This window comes from Branchiostoma lanceolatum, chromosome 5, assembly GCF_035083965.1.
Source record: "Branchiostoma lanceolatum isolate klBraLanc5 chromosome 5, klBraLanc5.hap2, whole genome shotgun sequence".
Taxonomy (NCBI): Eukaryota; Metazoa; Chordata; class Leptocardii; order Amphioxiformes; family Branchiostomatidae; genus Branchiostoma; species Branchiostoma lanceolatum.
This window is the reverse complement of record NC_089726.1, coordinates 11,810,661-11,830,425: the sequence shown is the minus strand read 5'-3', so window position 1 is coordinate 11,830,425 and position 19,765 is coordinate 11,810,661. Positions and strand designations below refer to the sequence as shown.

The following is a 19,765-nucleotide window of genomic DNA, read 5'->3' as shown; positions in this document are numbered from 1 at the left end:
TAGACTCACTTTTTTCCCAGCAATATACACACAATTACAAACAAACGTCACAGGGAAGAAAATCAAGGAAGAATCATAAGACGTGTCACCAGGTGACGTAGTGTTTACCTGTCCACCTCTGAGAAAATGATCAGATTATTCACACAGGTATGTACTACAGTAGAAGAACTTTGTTGTGCGACAATTGTAACAGGTACAATATATATAGCAACTTGTTCATACATGGCAGTTGCGTGTATGTCAGACTGCATTTTGCGCTTTTGTATTTGACACGTTGCAAAGGAATACTGGGTTTGGTTTAAACAAGAGCGAACTCTCAACTACGTCTACCCTTTGCTGACAAGGAAGCAAACATCAACATATGTGAAGGTGGGTTTCCCCTATGTCACCACCTGTACAAAGACCAAGAAGGATATGCCTGACCCACACCCGGAAATATCATATGTCGACCTTAGCATAATCATATGTCACCAGGTGACAAACCCAAAGTTAGCTCAGTGCGGCGTCCCCATGACTACATGACCTCACTTCTAATTCTGGTCAGGCGGTAACAAAACCCCCACAAGCGCCTGTGTCATAGTTTCGCCCGTCACACTCAAAGCTAGAGTCGAAGCGTGTTGTCTCTTTACAAGTTGTAAGACACTCCAGATAGCGACCACTGTGAATCGTCGGGAAGTCAACGATAGACGAGAAAGAACACACCTGTTCAACTGAAGTACAGGTGGGTTCGTTTAATATCTAATGTAACATATCTAGTTTTCGCTGATACCGGTTTACCTATCAGACATGTTCAACGGCGCAATTCTCACGCTGATCAAAGAAATGGACGATCTTTCCGGTTGTATAAAAGAAATTGTGATGTTGAATGGGGCAGCATTGATAGAATTAGTCAACAGTTTATGGAATTTCCACTGAACGTTGTTAAGTACGAGTAAGCATGTGGTCGACAGACCGTTTCGGCTCCAGATAGTGTTTGCTCTTTTTGCTCCATAAACAACAGTCAGAAATAACTGCTTTCCGTCGAATCTTTAATGACTTAATATTATTTCCTCCCTAGCCGGTTGCGATGGGTTGGGAAGAGAAGGAGTTCGCGGCCGTGTTCTACAGCGAGCCGGGAGTGTTGGGCTTCCTGGCTAACGTACTGTCGGCCTTCCTCGCGGCGGTGGGGAACATGATAGACCCCGCCGAGCAGACCGTGGCCGGCACGGTCATCACAGGTCAGTCGTGTGTAGGACGTAGCCGCACGCTTTTGTTTGCATACTGTAACAGTTCATGATCACAAGCGTGAAAGAATCAATACAACGTTTGGACTTAATCATGGAGTGTGTAGACTCAATATATCGAAGTAGTTTTAGTTTCGTAGGACGTGTACTGGCTTGCGTTTGTAAAGGGGAATCACCGCTTTTCATTGACAGAAAGTAATCTATAATTCCCCTCTTTCAACCAGTGCCTGGCTTTATTTTAACAATACTATGTTTTATGTGCAACTAAGTAACTGCCAATTGCAAGTGCTGTGTACAGCCCATAACTGAAAACTGTGACCATGTGTAAATGACTAACTAGTCGCCTGTCAGAATGACCGTCGCAACTCGCCTGACCTGTGTTCAACCCTTTTCTTTTGTATGTCAAATTTCCATGCAAAGAATCATAACCGATACAGACTGTGTAAATGTTCTTCATGCGTTGTTCATTGCGTGTGTTAAACGTTGTCCTATGTTGTGTCCCTCCGTCCAATGCAGGTGTACACCTGATAGTTATCGGCGGGTTCGTCCAACTAGTTGCCGGCCTGCTCAGTTTCCGAAAGTACGACCACCTGGCCGCCACCGCCTTCGTCACCTTCGCCGCCCTCTGGAGCAGCATGGGGGTTTTGAGGATCCTGGAAGCCACTTCGTCTACCGCGGCCGTCATCAGCGCAACCCTCCCTGGCCTAGTCTCGTACGCATGCGTAGCCCTAGTGTTATCTGTGACGTCAGCAACCACCAACTACATCATGCCACCTGTCGCCCTCACTGCCGCTATATTGCTTTCCTTTGAAACTGTTGGGCTGTACTACGGCTGGGGAAAGAAAGTAGCTTTCGCTTTAGAAATTGTTTTAGTTCTAATAGCTCTGTACGGGGCTACAGCATTACTGCTGAAGGGGGTTTTCCAGCGATGGGTTATCCCGGGTTTTGGTAACGCACCGTTCAACGTGTTACTGTTTGGCACAAGGGCCGGCACATCACAAAACAGATCAAAGGAAGAAGAGAAAAAGAAAAACACCAAATACGCCGAGCCCATGGGACTAGGGTATCTCAGTAACGTCCCTGTAGCCGCCATCTTTGCTTTCCACTACCTCGGTTTTACCGTGTCTTTTCCCGCCGCCACACCATGGGTTGGTCTCGCCTTGGTTTCTCTCATCATCGCCTCTTACTACTCCTTCTTACGGAATGACGCCTTTCACTGCATCATGTTCGGTTCTCAGGCTACGTTCTGGCTCTGCCAGGCCGCGGGGTTAGCCGCCCACAGTCTGACAGGTGGAAACCATGATGTTCGGTCCCCTCTGCTAGGCACGTGGGCTTTCCTTCCTACATTCGTACTCCTTGTCCTGGTCTCACTCACCAAGGACAAAGTGACACTAGTCAACAACCTGGTCTTCGCTCTACTGTCCGTGGCGTGGTTCTCTGTGATCCCCCTAGCGGGAGCTAAGTACGCTGTAGGCGCCCTGTGCGCCGCTCTGTCCGTCCTCTCTCTGTACTCCTCCTTCGCAAACCTCATCAACTCCGTCGCGGAGAAGCCCATCATGTGGGTTGGCTCACGGTTGGTCGCCATGACAACACTCCGTGAAGGTTTTAAGAAGGTTAGATGTTGCCGACCAGCCCGCGAGACCAGCAGTGCGAAGGACGCAGACGACGTGTGCAGGGAGGGTAGTTCCGACACCCTGGCTTTTCTCAGTAATGCTGTCGCGGCTTGGGCAGCGCTGTCCGGCAATGCTGTCGGCATAGCTGCTGTGCACATGGCCTGGATTGTTGGAGCTGGGATTCTGGTACAGCTGCTGTCTGCATTGCTGTCACTGAAGGTCAAGAAGACTGCAAAGCCAGCCGGGATGGTGTACATAGCAAGTGCCTTGATGTGGGGGGTCTGGACACTCGTGAGGTTCTCAGGTACGACACTTGTTCTTAAAGATGCCACTTGCCCTGTTGGTTTATAATTAATTGTGACGTTTTGAGGATTTAGAATTTTTTTATTGTTTTCTTTGTGATACATAATATCTTATCGAGCACAGGGAACAATTTTAATGTCTTATACTTTCAATTCATTTCGTTTTTCAGGATACATTTTCCAAAACAACCCGCTAGGCGATCATCAAGACAGCCTGCTAGTCGGGGTAATCGTCCTAATGGTCATCAACCTTGGCAGCATGGTGTCCTCGTGTTTTGTAAGCAAGGTAAAGAAGCGATTTGTGTGGTGATCTAGTCATACATTAATTCCAAAACTTATGACATTTTCATACATGACCATATCATCTTTCAACCACTTTTGAGAAATGCGTCTTACACGGTCCCTACTACATATTCTCAATGTGTTATATACAATATACAGCTGTCATACTGACTGGTCATCACACACTGTTTCCTCCAGATATGGTTGGTGACCACAGTGCTGATGGAGGTTGTACAGGTCTGCCTGCTGCTCTTCACCCTGGACAAGCTCCCCTCCCATCTAGCGGAGGCGTTCCTGGGTCTGCTCGGGGTGGTGTGCCTGTACGGGGCGGGAGCGGCACTCCTGGCGGCGGTGATAGGTGTGGACGTGTTACCGGGGCGCGGTCCTATCTGGCAGGTACGTCTTTAGTACCGTGTCTTCACCTGTGGTTGTATCATAAAGTTCTTTTGACGAGTAATAACGCCAATGTTCTCAGTACAATTCATACCTTACCTGTAATTGAAATATAGCAATGGGGAAAGAGGGGTTAAGGGAGGAGGAAAGGAAGGAATGAATGAATGAATTGGGTAGAGAGAGTTACTAAGAAAGGAAGAGATTTGTTCCGAGAGCTGGTGGATATAATCACAATTTTATCAGCAATATATGAATGCCAATGTTTATTCCATTCTCTTCACACACACAGATAAACATTGACACCGAGGATGACCCCGGTACCGGCCAGCTGACCATCCCCACGCCCTCCTCCAAGAAGACGAGTGGGCTGCGGACCATCGCGGATGTCCTGGACGCTGGCGGGGTGTGCGGCATCCCCACCGACACCGTGTACGCCCTGGCCGCCTCCTGTAAACATCCAGAGGCCATCAAACGTATCTACCACGTCAAGGTGAGATGCACCGATGATACAAGTACCCTTGGTCTAAGCAAGGAGGTTATTTTAATAACCTCCCTGGTCTAAGCCTCAAAGGCATCCTTTCCTAAAAGTGACTGAGATGCACATCCTCCAAGGTAGTCCCAACCTTTATCCATAATCACACCTTTTGTTTCAACCACAAGATGACATTAGAAAAAGTTTGTTTCTTGATATCACAAGTACACATGCCCTTTTTGGTACGCCGTGTACATACGGTGCGTTGTGCCCAAAGGTTGAAGTTGAACTCTATACTAACATCAGCCATTACACACCCTGCCCACCCAGAGTCGCCCCGCTGAGAAGCCTATCTGTGTGTGTATCTCCCACCTGGGTCAGCTGGAGGCGGCAGGGCCTGACTTCAGCCCGCTGCTGTGGGACTTCATGCGCCGCTGTTACCCCGGCGGCATCAGCTGCGTGGTGCCCAAAGGCGAATGGCTCGCCAACCTCGGTAGGTTCTCCATTGAAGAGATACATATAGGAAACCTCTTTATATGATAACAGCACATGATGTATTGTATATGTGCTATAGACAGTCCCTAGTTTCAAGGCACAAGCAAGCATACCTTTATGTAAATTATTTGTCAGCACTTCATGCTGCTACTGCTTACAAATGATATCTCATAATATGCGCATGTGCAGGTCTGGGTGATGCTGTGAGTTACATCGGCACGAGTGACAGCATCTGCATCCGGGTACCTGACAGCACGGCCACCGCCCACCTGGTGTCCATGACAGGTGGGTACAGCAGTGGGGAGGGGGTGAAATAGTCGAACAAGCTTTCATGGCATCTAATAAAAGTTTCTTAATGTATAGAATGAGAACATGGCTTTACCTTTGTGAAAAGCATGGGTTACCTGCTTTCTAAGAGTGAAAAAATAACATGTAGTCTGAAAGTGAAATGTTGCTGTCATATCACAGAGGTTGGAATCAAGTTGGTTCTTTGAATACCCACAGGACCCCTTGGCATCACGTCAGCTAACCCGAGCGGGGAGCCTGACTCCACCCATCACGACATGGTGCTGTCCTCCCTGGGAGACAAGATAGACGGCATGCTGTGCGACGGACCCTCCAACGAGCTGGTCGCGTCCACCGTCGTCAACTGCATGAAGATAGACGAAGGTGGGCGCCAAATCTATCAAGGAAAATCAATACGTTGTAGGCGTTTTTTTGGCACAAGGGCATCTCGTGATTTTTACGTGATCTGTACTTCCCCTTTAGACGGTTCTTAGAAGCCCTAAATCTCGTGTGTTTTATAATATTAACTGGGTATGTTTACTTTCGGTCACAAGTCGTTGAAGCATTAGCGAACTTAAGGAAAACACCTACGTACAGCGGAGTTCCCCGTCGGTTATGATTATGTGTCACAGTATTTACGGTAACCCAATCTATGCATAGTGCTGACATTGTCAGTTGTATCGTATCTTAAGATCTTTTGCCTTCAAGGCTGTACATATGTTAGCAAACAAATATCAGTGTTTGGTAAGTGTTTTGTGTGGTTTGCACCATTACTAGTATATGACTCAATAGAAGGGCTGTATTGCTGTATCAACATTTTGCTTTGAGCAAGAGCTGTTTTGCTGTCACGCATTACCGAGTCTAATGACACCAATAAGATGCTGCCTAAACCACCCGTTAATGGTTATGCTGTACTAACTGTTGTTTTCCCTCCCGTTCCAGTCGGCATCTCGTTCTTCAGGGTGGGCTGCACTCCTCGGGAACGGGTGGAGCAGCTCTTCGCACAGGCCAAGGAAGCGGTCGAGCATGCGCAGTTCGAAGCGTCCATCAACTCCAGTTAGATAGAACGAGCCTGAAGATTAGGACATATTCTTGTAGCTGTTTAGAAATATTTATAAATTTGTATTGTGCCCTGAAGGAAGGTGACTAATTGTGTGTTATTTGGTGGTTAGCCAAGCCGATAGGCTAGTTTGTGCATGTAAGTTCCACGGTCACTCATCTTGAAGAATATGTCGTCAAGATTGGTGTTTACGTATATATCGGTGTCATGTTGATTGTAATGAATAGTAAAAAAACTGCACATCGGTATTTTATGTACCTTATGTTATGACAGTTTTTGTATACGTGTGCTTTATGTTATAGAACACTGGCGTTTTATATTATATAAATAATTATTTATACATATCATCACAAGTTACCTGTCGCAATGAAAGTCTTGCTGCAACCTTGTTGAATTTGTCATTTTGTCACAATAGAATAAAGTATGTTACATTTGAAATTGTGTGGTAGCTTTAATTATTTCCGTTGGTCCTTATGGTCAAAATCAAACACAATACAAATACACACATGACCTAACATAAAAGCGTATTCATAAAGCTCGAGCTCTTGACTATGGGCCAAACACGCTGCAGACATATTACAACATGCTGAAAACCACATTCGTTGCCTGTTCCTTTCTGGAATGGTATAATCAAACACACACAAAAGTATTCTCAAATCTTTAGTGTCTTTAATACAAATACAAACAGTGAAGAAATGTCGTTGCTCGAGCTGTTGGCCCAAAGGTAGATCTGTAGATCTGTGTACATCCCTTACCATCATTACTGGTTTATCCCTTTTTTGTCTGACGACTTTAAACATTTAACGGTCTAATAAAGCACTGCACGTGATGTGCATACGCGGGACTCCTGACGATCAGCCTGGCTGAGGAATCGTTTTTATATTCATCAATAACTAGTGGCAAAGTCAACCAGCACCTTTTAACCCTAGACTAACATGGTACCTCAGCTGCAATGTTAATTATCAGTCATGTACAGGAGTTGTCGTCTTGTAGTTACTATAGAATTCATCACGGTTTCTGTTGGATGTTTGGTCAACCTTGCATCAGAATTTCGTCCGTTAGGGCCCTGTCACACTTGTGCATATATTCAAGTGCGCGTGAGTTGCGCATTGACATTTTTTTGGGTTTAAGTAAGGTTTGCGGGGAAAAAGTTGTTTTCTACTTTGACCCACCGTTGTGCAGCCTAGTGATCGAACCTAAGAAATTACTTATTCGGCTGCAAACTTGACCTAAAACAAAAACATGTTAATACGCAACCCATGCGGACTTGTATATATGCACAAGTGTGACAGGGGCTTTACATACGATGTATTTTCCGACACAACATTTGGAAACTGTAGACGGGATATAATTCTTGTATACATGAACCCGACCTTATGTCGAAGTCGAAAGTGCTGTCTGATAGACACACCATATTTACAGGTTTGCCTTTGGATATACTGCAAACGACTGACTAAAGCAAACAATTTGTTATGACATGCCTATTTACAAAAATACCTCGTGATTTTCTGCTGACTATGTTGTAATACCTTATCTTACTCCCCCAGAGTTTCACTTCCCCTTTCACGGTTCTGAGAAGGCCTCTCAAAAGTGAAAGAGCCGCACTTGGCACATGCTCAACAGCCGGGCGTATTTATGGACAGCGCATGTTTGGTTTCGATCACAAGATGGTGAAACACGAACTAAGTTGAGGAAAACACCGTAGGTCATTGGACTTCCCCGTCAGTTATTATTCTGTGTCACGGTGTTTTTGGCATAACACACACAGCCCGGCCCTACCTCTGGTATAGTGTCATTCCACCAAGAGCTACGCCAGACGTGTCGAAAAGGTGACTTCGTCTTCAAGGTGAGACAAATTCAATGGCATAAGATCTCAAATGCGCACGGTCTCAATTTTCTGAAGACTGGCGACTACAAACAGGAACATGCCCATGCCTATCTTGTATATGATTTATGTTAAATTTGCTACGTCAACAGGGAAGGTTGGGTATGTATATTGTAATTTTCGACTTGGCCTCTTGTTCAGCAAACCCACAGCAAAACCGAGCTACTACTTTTGTGGTGTTTCACGCAAAATATGGCCAAGATGGCCTACTACATGTCCTGTTCTGGCACAAAGATTGTAATTCTAATTCAGAAGTAGCCTGGGTGCCATCCTAGTTAGTTTGTGAGTGAGCGAGTATGGGGACCAACAAGGACGGTGCCCAGGCTAATTCAGTCCCACCAAACTAAATCCCGCATGATTCACAATTGACATCGGATTCGATTTTTCTCTGTTTGAAGAATGACAACATGCTGCGTATATAGCCAGACTTTGTACGTTCGGTAGATAGTCTTCTGATACCATGTATATGTTGTACAACAGATGCCTACTCGAAACAACGGCAGGGTCACGGCCGTTCCCGTGGGTCCCCGCGTGCAGGGCATGTCGGGAGTGGTGTTGGGTAGCCTGGTGTTGGCCGCCCACAATTTCAGTCTGGACCTGACTGTAGCGGCGCCCAACAGCCTCATCACCGGGACTGTACTGGTCATCACGGGCCTGCTGCAGTTTTCCGCAGGTAAGACACATAACGCATCTGGGTGGTCCTGGGTCACAGTTGGAAACATTGCTTAGTTATGTCCCTTTCAGTACAAACTCTTCGGGGACTTCCCAGTCGCTGTCACCAGATAAGGGTTATTTGATAGATGTTTGAATATTTGCTGTGTTATCATTAGCTTCTTAGTATCGATCAGTCACATGTAGTTCTTTCACTCCATTTGCATCTGTGCCTTTACAGGTGTCCGACTGCTCCGTGGACGATGCCACACCCTGACCACCCTGTACCTGTCCCTGTCGGTACTCTGGGGCTCCCTGGGGTCCGCCAAAATCCTGGAGGTGTTAGACATCTTATCCCTGGACAACCGTAGAGACGGCCTGCTCCCAGGCTATGGCGTCTTTCTGTTCCTCACCCTTTTTCTGGGGATCGCGGCTACGAAAGAGAGTAGCATTGTCAGCTGGATCTGTTTTCTGCTTAGTTTTTCCATGGTTATGGAGATTGTAGCCTTGTTCTATCCGGCGGGAAGATGGGGCGCAGCCTGCTATCAGGCACTGCCTGTGTTACTGGGGCTTTACTACGTCGTTGGTTTGACAGTGTCGCACTGCACAGGTAACGGTGTAAGTCTGCCTGGTATGAGAAATAAAAGACAAGAGACAGACGAAGAAGATGACCAAGTCGTCAAGAACGATGTCCTGTCGTTTGCATATACTATGAATATGATTCCTACCTGTGTACTAGCGCTGTTCTTCGTAGGCGCTACCCGTTCTGTTAATCAGGCAACGCCGTGGATGGCGCTAGCGGGCCTTGCCCAGCTACTGGTTTCTGTTGTGTCCTTCAGACGAGAGGACGTGTTCCACGGGGCTGTGTTCTCCTTGTCCAGCACATTCTGGCTGGGAATAACCTATGGCTTCCTCAGTACGCTGTGGGGGAAGGCCGAGCTGGCACCTCCTTTCCTAGCTTCATCCATTCTCGTTCTCATCTTCCTTGTCTTCTTCCTTCTTTCCTTCACCCAAACCATCTCTGATGTGGTCTACAACCTCTGCTTTGCCATTCTGGTCCTTTCCCTTCCCACTACAGGATTGAACAGTACCTATCTCGGTATTGCCAGTATTTTGTTACTGTTGATCTCCCTTTACTGTACGTTTGCTTTGGCGCTGAACTCTGCTTTTCGGAGAACTCTAGTACCCGTCGGGAGGAGTCTTCTACCCCAGGAGTCGTTGCGAGGGCTCTTCTCCCGCTGCCGATGTGCTCGGCAGGGCTATGAGAGTTTACCGTCCAGCTCAACCACTGATAATGTTTCCACGTCAAACGAAATTCTCGGCTACTCGAAGTACGCCAGCGCGGACACGCTGGGATTTCTATCCAATGCCGTGACAGCTCTAGCTGTGGCACTGTTGTCTACCGGGAACAAGTCTCTGGTCCTCCCCTGGGTGATCGTGCCGGGAGGAGTCATCCAGTTTGTGGCGGGAACCATCAGCTTCTCCCGCGGGAAGACGTTCGAGAGCACGGCGTTCATGGTGTACAGCATGATGTGGCTGTTGTGGGGGTCTGTCAGGTACTCTGGAGTCTATAGAGGCAGTGAAGGCCTCGGTGTGGCGGCAGGAGCCGCATCTTTTCTTCTCTTCAATTTGTTTGTCATCTTCTTGTCTGTGGTGATCAACAAGGCGTGGTTTGTCCTGTCCGTGGTGTTTGAGGTGGTTTGTGTGCTGTTCCTGTTAGACGCGCTAGGCGTCCAGACTAGTCAGTACTTTGAACTGGTGGTGATGTGTGTGTTTGGCGCGGTGTGCGTGTACTGTTTCTGTGTGCACCTGCTGAACGGTATGTGTGGGGAGGAGGTGATGTCCCTGGGGAGCCCGCTCCTGACCCTGGGGAGGGGGCGCAGCGACAGGGGTGGGGAACAGGGGTGTGTCATGGCGGACGCCAGGAAGGCAAATGGTGTCAAACAAATCGCAGGTTGGTACATCGTTTTTCTTTTCTTGATTTGCAGCTAAATTGTTATCGTTTAGTCAGTGTCTTTTGAATTACATTTGTAGAAGATGCGTTTTTGTAAGACAGCGACACTTTAGAACCTTTGTTCATGACCTGTACCCGTCATGTCTTACAGAACTGATGAAAGACGGCGGGATCTGCGGCATGCCGACAGACACCGTGTACGTGCTGGTGGCGGCCTGTAACCGTCCTGCCGCCGTGGAGAGGGCCTACCGCACCAAGAAACAAGCGGAGGAGAGACCCATGTCCATATGGATCTCACAGGTGAGCACAGGCATTTCGGGTCTTTGTAGATGTATCAAACATGATTAACAAAACGTTATCATATGATTGCTGAATAGGGAAGAAACACTTACTAAATAAAGTTCGATCTCCTTTGTTACAGTTGAGTCAGCTGGAGCTAGCCAGGGAGGAGTTCGGACCGCTCCTGTGGGACTTCATGAAGGAGGTGTGGCCGTCCTCCATCAGCCTCGTTATCAAGAGAGGTACGTTTCCATGTAAACCCCATATAGATAGTTTCCAAAGTTAACGTGAATTAAATCTATAACAGGTGTTCATGGATAATCCAAGAATTTTTCGGTAATACAACGAGTCTTTTATCGTCTAGGACACATTGCCTCCTATTGTTGAGAACTACTATTTGTGCCTTCCAGGTCCGTGGCTGGACAGGTTTGGGCTGGGAGACTCCGCCCGCTACATCGGCACCCCTGAGAGCATCGCCATCCGCATCCCAGACTGCACGGTCGCCACCCACCTGATTGACCTGGTGGGGCCGATCGCCGTGACCTCCGCTAACCCGTCCGGGGAGGCAGACACCACGCACCACTCGCAGGTGCGGGCCAAGCTCGGAGACAACGTGAGTGCAAAAAGTTATTATTGCAACTTTCTATTTGTACATTATTTTTACTTCAGGCTCACAAATACAGCAGTGAAGAACAGAAAAGGCAAAAAGCGTCATTTTTTCCAGAGAAAGTGTTTGTGCTCTTGCGCAATTCATCAATAAAGACTCCTGTGGTTTTGTTGTCATTAACCCGTAGGTGGACGGAGTACTGTGTGATGGGCCATCACCCGAGAACGTCGCCTCGACGGTCGTGAACTGTGCGAAGATTGACGAGGGTGAGCTCGGCTTCTTTCGGGTCGGCATCGTGCCCAGGGCACAAGTCATCGGTATCTTCGACTCCGTTCGTCGGCGTCACGGCAGAAGCGGTTCGGCGGGAAGACGTAACAACAGCACCCCACGCCGTCACTACGGGTCCACCAACGCGGCGCGAACTCGCGTCGACGTCGTCCGGGACGTCGCGTCAGGCCTGGCGGGAGTCGTGGCGCATGCCCAGGACGACGACTCGGACATCGGCGCTTCCCCGCAGGTGGCGGTCGTCGGTGGTACCGATGATACGGCTAACTCTCTAGCATTCTCAACTACCAATCTCCTGAACTTAAAATCTTAAAATCATAGTCGTCTCAGAGAGAAACAAATGAAATTGAACACCCGCTGGCGTACGTAAAAGCTTTTACAAAAAGAGCTTATGGCTATAGCGGCTGTGAAGTGTAAATACTGAATATATCTGTACCCTATGTTATAAGGATAGATTATACGTTACTTCAGTGACAATACCAGTGAGGTGAAGGTTGCATCTATTCATCCCTTAGTTCTAGTGACGGTTGCGTCGTTTTCTTGGTAATACCATGCTTCCTAACTCAGCAATCGGCATACATGACTGAATGATGGTATATTTTTAGGCTTTACTTGTAAAATAAGAACATGATCAGACTTGTAGAAAGGTTAAAGTAGACATAAATACTGTTTGTTATTGGAGCGTTGTTTGAGGTACAATAAAAGCATTCATATCAGCAACTGTACATCTTTTCCGTAACTGACATTGATAACAGTTATCATTTCCTTACTACAAGTAATATGTTGGTCCTGCGAATGGTCCTATAAAGGTTTATGATCGTCATGCTATATGTATTATGTCAATGATTCAAGGACTAAATAAACGCATGTAAAAATTACAATGGATGAATCTTATTGAATGTTCTGATCCATAATTGGCTAGATGTACAGTAGTGGGAGCATATACGGAGCACGCTCAGCCGCACCCCTCTCTCAGCACATCTCTATCTCTATTCTTCGCCCTAGATTGCTTTTCGTCGGCGTCAGCCAATGGGAGGTCGTGTGCCATTTGTAATGGGGATTGATGTTTTTGAATGATATATTCTTACTACCAACTTGTGAACTATAGAGACGTAAATGTGTCTGATAGTGGTGACCTAGTGATCCGTGTTGCAGTCCCCTAAAATTGACTGGGTTCAGTCTCCGTCATGTCTGAAATAAATAGCAGACGCTTTATACTAGTAAAACAGCGATGAACAATTTTTCCGAGGAGTTAGACTACCGGAGAAGTCTTTGGGCCCCAGTTGCTTTTTTTTCCGTCGACAATCATCTAATGTTCAATTTCCTTGCAAAATACACATTCTATTTGGTAAATTTCAACTGTTCTTTCAGTCCCAAAGAAGTCTGATTGAAACTAGAATCCTGACGAATACAGTCGGTTATATTGGGTTACACCCAGACGCAACCTAGCCTGCAAAGTTACAAAGATCTAAAACGAGCAGATAAATGACCTCATTTAAGTGGTCTCAAGGACTCACAAGACTCTCTTGTGACCGAGTGTAATGGCTTCACAGTTTCGGTCATTTGATCAAAAATAATACTTGACAAAATCAATTCTTTCATGCACGACTGTTCGAGGGTGCTCTGCCCAGACACGTACTATGACATACTCGAAACCAGTTCTCGGAAGAGGAAATGTTGTGCCATATCAACTCCCTTCTTGGAACGGAAAGAAACCCGTACTTGTGAAGCCAGCTGGCTAATGACAGCTGTACCCCACTTTGCCACGCGGCTTTCGTCGCTAGGTGAAGGATTGCATCACAAGGAAATGACAAGGTGGTTTCCAGTATGAGATCAGCTCTTTGTCAGGCTGACCAACCGACGGCCTGGACATACAACGATCTCTGATTCGCCTAGCTGATCACGTGATGAAGCAGACAGCTTTTTAAGGAGTTCAATTTCCGACCTGTGCTTAGTCTTGACAAACCCACGACCAGAAGTCTAACCAGTACCTACCGCTCACACTGAGACAATGGAGAAGCACGGTGTAGTACCAGATGTGATAGACGCGGCACCGAAGGGCGTTTTGGAGGTAGGAAAATGACTATATATACTAATCAAGTACATGTTGACTTACTGGTTGCAAACATTTTTGTAAATTGTACCGGTGGGGATTTCTGACTGACCGAGCAAGTTTCTTTTAACAGGTTCAGTATGGAGGGCAGACGGTGGACCTTGGGAACGAGCTGACTCCAACCCAGGTACGAGATTGTTTCCTTTCGATTCAAATGTGATACTGCACTTGAGTCCTTGCATTGTAAAACACGACACCATTGCTTAGAATTGAAGAACGCTGAATTGTGATACAGGTTTTTTCTTTCTGTATATCGTAGGTGAAGGACAAGCCCACGGTTCTGAAGTGGGACAGCGAACCGGGAGCGTTCTACACTCTCATTCTAACAGGTGGGTAGCGTTACCTCCCCTCGCCCGTTTATAAATTGACTAGAAGGGCTGGTAGTGTTGGAAGAATTGCATGTGAGAGAAGATAGGGGGAATTGAACAGCAGAATGGGAAAGCTAACGTTAGTGGTCACAGAGGAATGAGGGAGGATGACAGCAGAATAGATTGGGCAAAAAGCTGGGAGTGACAGTATGAGACAGAATGGGGGATGTCTGTTGGGGGAAGGGTGGTAAAAGTCGCCAGCATTAAGGTTCGAAGTGAAAGTATCATGCGAGTCAACTGCATATTGAGTTCCTCTTTCTTCAGGCTTGTCTTGTGACTTCTCAGTCATCTGCGTGGTAGAGTTTCAGTTTCGATGACGCTCTAGCCCTCTTCTCAGTCAAGACATGCAGTAACACAGCTTTGCCTAACTGTGCGATGACTTTGACGGTTTCAGATCCTGACGCGCCCAGCCGTGCCAACCCGGAATACAGAGAGTGGCACCATTGGCTGGTGGCCAACATCCCCGGAAATGACGTCAGTAAGGGTGAGGAGCTGTCTCAGTTCGTTGGGGCGGGGCCACCTAAGGACACAGGTAAGTTCAATGTCTGAGGATACAGAACAGGGCATTGAGAAAGCTTGTATGTCTTTGTGCGATAGAATTTTCAATTCAAGTTTCAACATCATATAGCTATATATATATAACGTTAACTAGTAGACATTGATTGCATACTGAAGTGTCATACACTAAATTTACTTCACCTCTTTCCACCCCAGGCCTGCACCGTTACGTCTATCTGGTGTACAAGCAGCCCGGTAAGATCTCTTGTGACAGCGAGCCCAAACTTACCAACACCTCCGGGGAACACAGGTAAACATAACATGTCTTTTCTCTACTTCAGTCAGGTCCTAACATAGTGCTTTGTTATTCAATTATCGTGAAATATTTTTCTCGTGAAATCATGAAGACAAGAGATGACATGTTCATCACTAAGTCTAAGTGTATCTTACAGTCGTTTTTTTTCCCTTTCCAGGGGGAAGTTTAGCGCTCGTGACTTCGCCAAGAAGTACAACCTGGGCGCGCCCGTGGCGGGAAACCTGTTCCAGTCCCAGTATGACGACTACGTGCCCATCCTCCACAAACAACTAGGCTTCTAACCGTAACCATGGCAACAGAACTTTGTAAAGATATCCGAGCTAGTGTATAATCATAACAGGCTAACATTATTCTGTTGTTAACTTATGTGGTAAACGAAATGATATTTTACGCTTTCGTTTAATGACAAAAAGGTTTTGTTTTAAACCTCGATGTAGGACGTCGACATGCAAATGCATCAATAAATCTGCTTTACAATGATAAACCATTGAGTTGAGTTATTTGTGATAGGTTAAAGTGATGATTTCTGGTAGTTATGCACTTGCACTATATAATCAGTAAGTGGATGCCAAATACGGGAATTGTAACAAGCCAGTGGCAGTCACGAATCTAATATTAATCTTTAAGGTGGGAGACAAGCATGCAATATTTCAACAGAAAGATGTAGAAAAAATAACCATCTGATTTGTTAGATGTATAACGTTAACTCTATTTTCGTTATCTTGCGTCATTTTCCCACGTAGGGTGAGGGACCTCCAAATGGACTTTCCTATGCCACACATGGTTAAGCCATCAAAAACAATCACTTGAAAACACATGTATCTACATTTCAAACCTCAAATCTTTACCACCCCTGCAAAGCTGGATTTGTCAGGTTGCTTTAGGTAAAAAAAACGCAGCAGTTCAACTCCAGCATTCTAACGAGCTAAAGACAGAAGTTTCAGACGAGACCAGGATCCCCCCCCCCTCCTAATATATCAGTCCAACCATAAGAAAAGGGTTCAAAGGTCAATCCGAGATCAAAACATGACAAAAATCACCTATTTTGGCCAGATTTTTTAAATTCACATTCTTCTGCCCTCCCTAGCAGAAAACTGGACAATTCTGACCAACATTTACCCAGGAAAATAATTATTTCATAGGACTGGTACCGTTGCCGAAACCCACTTACACCAAAGACAGCACCTTCTAGCGTCAGATATCAGAATCACAGCCCAATAACTAGAACATAATGACTCTGTCCGGGGACCGTGCCATCATGGCAGGGTTGTACAGAATTGGCAGTACTTTCGTGAAACGTCTTCCTCCAGTCTTGACACCCTTCCTACAGGTGTTCACCAAGCCTCTGTCCACCACGGGTTCCTCTGTGACCACGGAGGTTCACAAGTTCTGTTTGGAAACCCCTATTGACGAAGCCACCACGCCTCCTGCTAGCTGGTAAGGAAAATATAGCTCAACTTCCCGACAGCGACCATAATATCTTCTCCTGATTTTTAAAACAGGACAATATAAGCAGCTTTTGAAATAAAAGACGATCACTCCTATAACGCAACTGTAAGCATGGGGACCTTTTTACACATGATAAAGCCACTGTTTACCCTACAAGATGGCGGGGTAAAGAACATTTTGCAAGAGGGGGTTATTTTCTGCCACGAACGGAGATCATGTAGCACACAGCAAACGTACACAATGCTACTGGTTGACTAAAATTGTGTGCCTTGGTTGTACCTCGTCGTTGTCAGTCTGAATATAACCATGCATGCATACATCGTCACATTCGTCAGTGAAAACAACAAACTGCTCCTCGGGTCAGGGTTCGAAGTTAGTTGTGTGCTGCACATTCAAACTATGCCGCTAGATGGCACTTTTGAACAAGAACTAAACTTAGTCTTACGTCAGGGTTCCATCATTGGATTGAAGTTTTTTAATCGTCAATTTTCAAGTTAAAGGGAAATGTTGTTGCAGGTACACAGATGAACGTCTGTACGACCTGGAAATGAGAACGGTGTTCCGGCGGAACTGGGTAGCCGTGGGCGTGGCTGATCAAGTAGCGAGACCTGGACAGTTCTTCACAGGTTTGTAGAAATAATGCCACAAGAATGATAACTTTATCATGACAAAAAGAACAATGCCACGTTGGATCCATGACTACGTAGACAGATATGTAGCAAGACCTTTAGTAGTCTTGTTTAAAATGCACGCATTCCTTCTCGGATGGCCGGAACATTTTTGGCCATGATCCATCTATACAAATCTCGTTTACTAGTATTTCCTCATAGGTGTACTTGGAAATGACCCGTTTGTGGTGGTGCGAGACCACTCTGACCAGCTGCGGGCCTTCTATAACGTGTGCCGCCATCGGGCTAACATCGTGGTGCAGCAGGAGGAGGGGCAGGCTCAACTCTTCACCTGCTGCTACCATGGATGGACATACAGGCTGGACGGCAGGTTAGACACTTCTCATTCTCTTTGTACTGAAATTAGACCAATGATGATTGGACGATTGGTAAATGGTGGCCTAGTTGAAATAAAGTGGCTCACAAAACGTCTTTGTTAGATCAGTCCGTTTGTCGTATACATGCGGTACAACTGAGATTCCCTTTTCCTCAATTCTTCTTCTGTTTACTTGTTCGTTTGGTTGTTTGTTTGTTGTTAGCATATTGTCGTCGTCGTTGTTTGTAATCAAGCCCTACTTCCATCCACAGGTTGTCGAAAGCTCTGCGGCTCCGCGGCATAAAGAACTTCTCTGCGCGAGAGAACGGCCTGAAGCCCGTAGCGGTGAGGACGTGGGGCCCGGTAGTGCTGATGCAGCTGGAGGGAGACGGCAGGGGAGACTTCGAGGGGATAACGTCACCGTTACTACAGCAACTCGACACTCGGGGCTTCGCACATGGGATGAGGCACATTTGTCGGCGCGTTTATGACACCAAGTGCGTTAAATGTTGATTACGTTTCATTAACAAGTATTGATACTATAATCGTTAGTAATCGAAAGGTTTGGCTCACTTAAACACTATTTCTACTTGCAAGATCCATGTATATCTCTTCAAGTTGAATATCAATGGGATGTAACAATATGTAGCGCCCTTCCACTAATACTACAACTCTCTCACTGTCTGTTGTACATGTATGCTGTACAGCTTCGTTGCGTGACTTGCAGTACCAAATTCAGAAGATTGGGGGCGCGTCTGTATTTAATGTTGCTTGGATTGTCATTACATGTTATACCATATTGCTACCTGTTACTTTGTCTAGATGCACTGAATTATAGTATCTGTGCCTACAGGTGTAACTGGAAATTATTGGTGGAGAATGCACAGGACCACAATTCACATGTGGAGTATGTTCACAAATATCTGGCCAAGATCGTAGACTTGCCCTCCACCAAGGTGGAAGCAACCGAACTATACAGCAAAATGGTACGGAATGTTGGATAGAAACTTATTGTTCATACCCACATTCATTCTTCAGTATTGGACATCTACAGACATAAATTACGAATACCTCTGATACTCTTCACCATTATAGTATGTATTCGCGAAATAACTATCTCGATGACATTTGATTTATGAATATGTAACGTCATAGATAGTACACGAATGCTATATAAATGTATTGACATTCATTCAAAACTCTTACCTTTTTTATACCGTTTTTCTTCCACCAGACCGGTCTAGGAGTGAAGGACAACGAGCAGTCTACAGAGGGCCAGCGTTACGGCCAGGCGGGGTACATCGTAGCAAACGTCTTCCCGAACCTCGCCGTTAACCGCTACGGCCCGTGGCTGGACACGAACCTGCTCCTCCCCCTGGCCGCCGACCGGACACGGATAGTCATGGACTACTTCTTAGAGGAAGACTTCGTCAAGAACACCAGCGACAAGGAGCTGGCGGGGTTTGTGGAGACGAGTTTGAAGGACAGTGACCAGGTCCAGAAGGAGGATAATGGCATCTGTGAGAGTGTACAGAAGGGACTGTCGTCCTCTGCCTATGACGTAGGGCGGTACCTGCCCACCATAGAACATGGTGTACACATGTTTCACGTCTTCCTGGGGACGGAGCTCAGAAAGGGACTTGAGACGTGAAAATGACGCATTATCTGTGTCTTTAAGTCCGAATGAACGTTTTTCAAAGTCTGACACATTTGTACACGCTTTTCCCTACTGTCTGACAACTAAATAAATGATTGTGTGGTACACATTTACCAGTCTCCTGTATAGCTGCATGTACCTGTAAGAGCAGGTGGTTTTCTAAAACGTAGACTTGACAGAAACGTTATAATCATTTTACACATGTCGACTCAACTTCTATATAACGAAGTCTTTACCATTTTCAAAGACTAAGAGGGACAACGTTATGAAACCCTTCAAAATTCCATTTGGAGTTTAAATGTTCTACGTTTTGTTTAAGGTTTATGCTTATCATAATGCATATCCATTAAGATAGTCCTATCGACCACATGCGGAGTTTTGAATGTCATATCCAAATAAATCCATACCATAAGTCTTGATGATAAGAAGATAATGTCAGAAAAATGCTGAAATTAGCTTATCTTCTACTGATACTCCGCATTTAGTTAATTTGCATAACCCAGTTCTCAACCGTGGCAAATATGAGTAACCTAGTTCTGAGCTTGGCTATGATAAGTAACCCAGTTCTCAACCGTGGCAGGCTGTAGTTTCATA

At 46.0% G+C, this 19,765-nt stretch overlaps 4 protein-coding genes across 4 annotated transcripts; all 4 read left to right on the top strand.

Annotated features, from left to right (window-relative positions):
* Positions 1-22: 22 nt before the first annotated feature.
* Positions 23-6,563, top strand: LOC136435132 (uncharacterized). Its single transcript, XM_066428363.1, has 10 exons — positions 23-721; positions 1,058-1,217; positions 1,740-3,140; positions 3,309-3,424; positions 3,619-3,816; positions 4,103-4,303; positions 4,616-4,778; positions 4,970-5,065; positions 5,285-5,449; positions 6,008-6,563. The coding sequence occupies exons 2-10, from the start codon at positions 1,067-1,069 to the stop codon at positions 6,124-6,126; spliced, it is 2,610 nt and encodes an 869-aa protein (XP_066284460.1). The 5' UTR covers positions 23-721; positions 1,058-1,066; the 3' UTR covers positions 6,127-6,563.
* A 1,138-nt stretch (positions 6,564-7,701) lies between these two features.
* Positions 7,702-12,667, top strand: LOC136435130 (uncharacterized). Its single transcript, XM_066428362.1, has 7 exons — positions 7,702-7,971; positions 8,491-8,683; positions 8,903-10,615; positions 10,767-10,915; positions 11,037-11,136; positions 11,305-11,507; positions 11,689-12,667. Exons 2-7 carry the CDS (start codon positions 8,491-8,493, stop codon positions 12,097-12,099), a joined length of 2,769 nt encoding a protein of 922 aa, XP_066284459.1. The 5' UTR covers positions 7,702-7,971; the 3' UTR covers positions 12,100-12,667.
* A 976-nt stretch (positions 12,668-13,643) lies between these two features.
* Positions 13,644-15,565, top strand: LOC136435135 (protein D3-like). Its single transcript, XM_066428368.1, has 6 exons — positions 13,644-13,857; positions 13,973-14,026; positions 14,159-14,228; positions 14,662-14,799; positions 14,982-15,075; positions 15,239-15,565. Exons 1-6 carry the CDS (start codon positions 13,798-13,800, stop codon positions 15,360-15,362), a joined length of 540 nt encoding a protein of 179 aa, XP_066284465.1. The 5' UTR covers positions 13,644-13,797; the 3' UTR covers positions 15,363-15,565.
* A 701-nt stretch (positions 15,566-16,266) lies between these two features.
* Positions 16,267-19,282, top strand: LOC136435134 (uncharacterized). The gene is made up of 6 exons (XM_066428366.1): positions 16,267-16,518; positions 17,047-17,156; positions 17,361-17,529; positions 17,787-18,011; positions 18,368-18,500; positions 18,749-19,282. Exons 1-6 carry the CDS (start codon positions 16,313-16,315, stop codon positions 19,163-19,165), a joined length of 1,260 nt encoding a protein of 419 aa, XP_066284463.1. The 5' UTR covers positions 16,267-16,312; the 3' UTR covers positions 19,166-19,282.
* The last annotated feature ends 483 nt before the right edge of the window (positions 19,283-19,765 follow it).

What these genes read in the sequence shown, in the direction of transcription:
- LOC136435130 (XM_066428362.1), top strand. Translation starts at nt 8,491, where the DNA reads ATGCCTACTCGAAACAACGGCAGGGTCACGGCCGTTCCCGTGGGTCCC. An exon ending in CAGCCTCGTTATCAAGAGAG is followed by an intron (nt 11,137 to 11,304) that starts GTACGTTTCCAT and finishes TGTGCCTTCCAG; the next exon opens with GTCCGTGGCTGGACAGGTTT. An exon ending in GGGCCAAGCTCGGAGACAAC is followed by an intron (nt 11,508 to 11,688) that starts GTGAGTGCAAAA and finishes ATTAACCCGTAG; the next exon opens with GTGGACGGAGTACTGTGTGA.
- LOC136435132 (XM_066428363.1), top strand. Translation starts at nt 1,067, where the DNA reads ATGGGTTGGGAAGAGAAGGAGTTCGCGGCCGTGTTCTACAGCGAGCCG. An exon ending in GACACTCGTGAGGTTCTCAG is followed by an intron (nt 3,141 to 3,308) that starts GTACGACACTTG and finishes TTCGTTTTTCAG; the next exon opens with GATACATTTTCCAAAACAAC. An exon ending in CCTCGTGTTTTGTAAGCAAG is followed by an intron (nt 3,425 to 3,618) that starts GTAAAGAAGCGA and finishes TGTTTCCTCCAG; the next exon opens with ATATGGTTGGTGACCACAGT.
- LOC136435134 (XM_066428366.1), top strand. Translation starts at nt 16,313, where the DNA reads ATGACTCTGTCCGGGGACCGTGCCATCATGGCAGGGTTGTACAGAATT. An exon ending in ACCACGCCTCCTGCTAGCTG is followed by an intron (nt 16,519 to 17,046) that starts GTAAGGAAAATA and finishes ATGTTGTTGCAG; the next exon opens with GTACACAGATGAACGTCTGT. An exon ending in CCGAACTATACAGCAAAATG is followed by an intron (nt 18,501 to 18,748) that starts GTACGGAATGTT and finishes TTCTTCCACCAG; the next exon opens with ACCGGTCTAGGAGTGAAGGA.
- LOC136435135 (XM_066428368.1), top strand. Translation starts at nt 13,798, where the DNA reads ATGGAGAAGCACGGTGTAGTACCAGATGTGATAGACGCGGCACCGAAG. An exon ending in ACGAGCTGACTCCAACCCAG is followed by an intron (nt 14,027 to 14,158) that starts GTACGAGATTGT and finishes TGTATATCGTAG; the next exon opens with GTGAAGGACAAGCCCACGGT. An exon ending in AACACCTCCGGGGAACACAG is followed by an intron (nt 15,076 to 15,238) that starts GTAAACATAACA and finishes TTCCCTTTCCAG; the next exon opens with GGGGAAGTTTAGCGCTCGTG.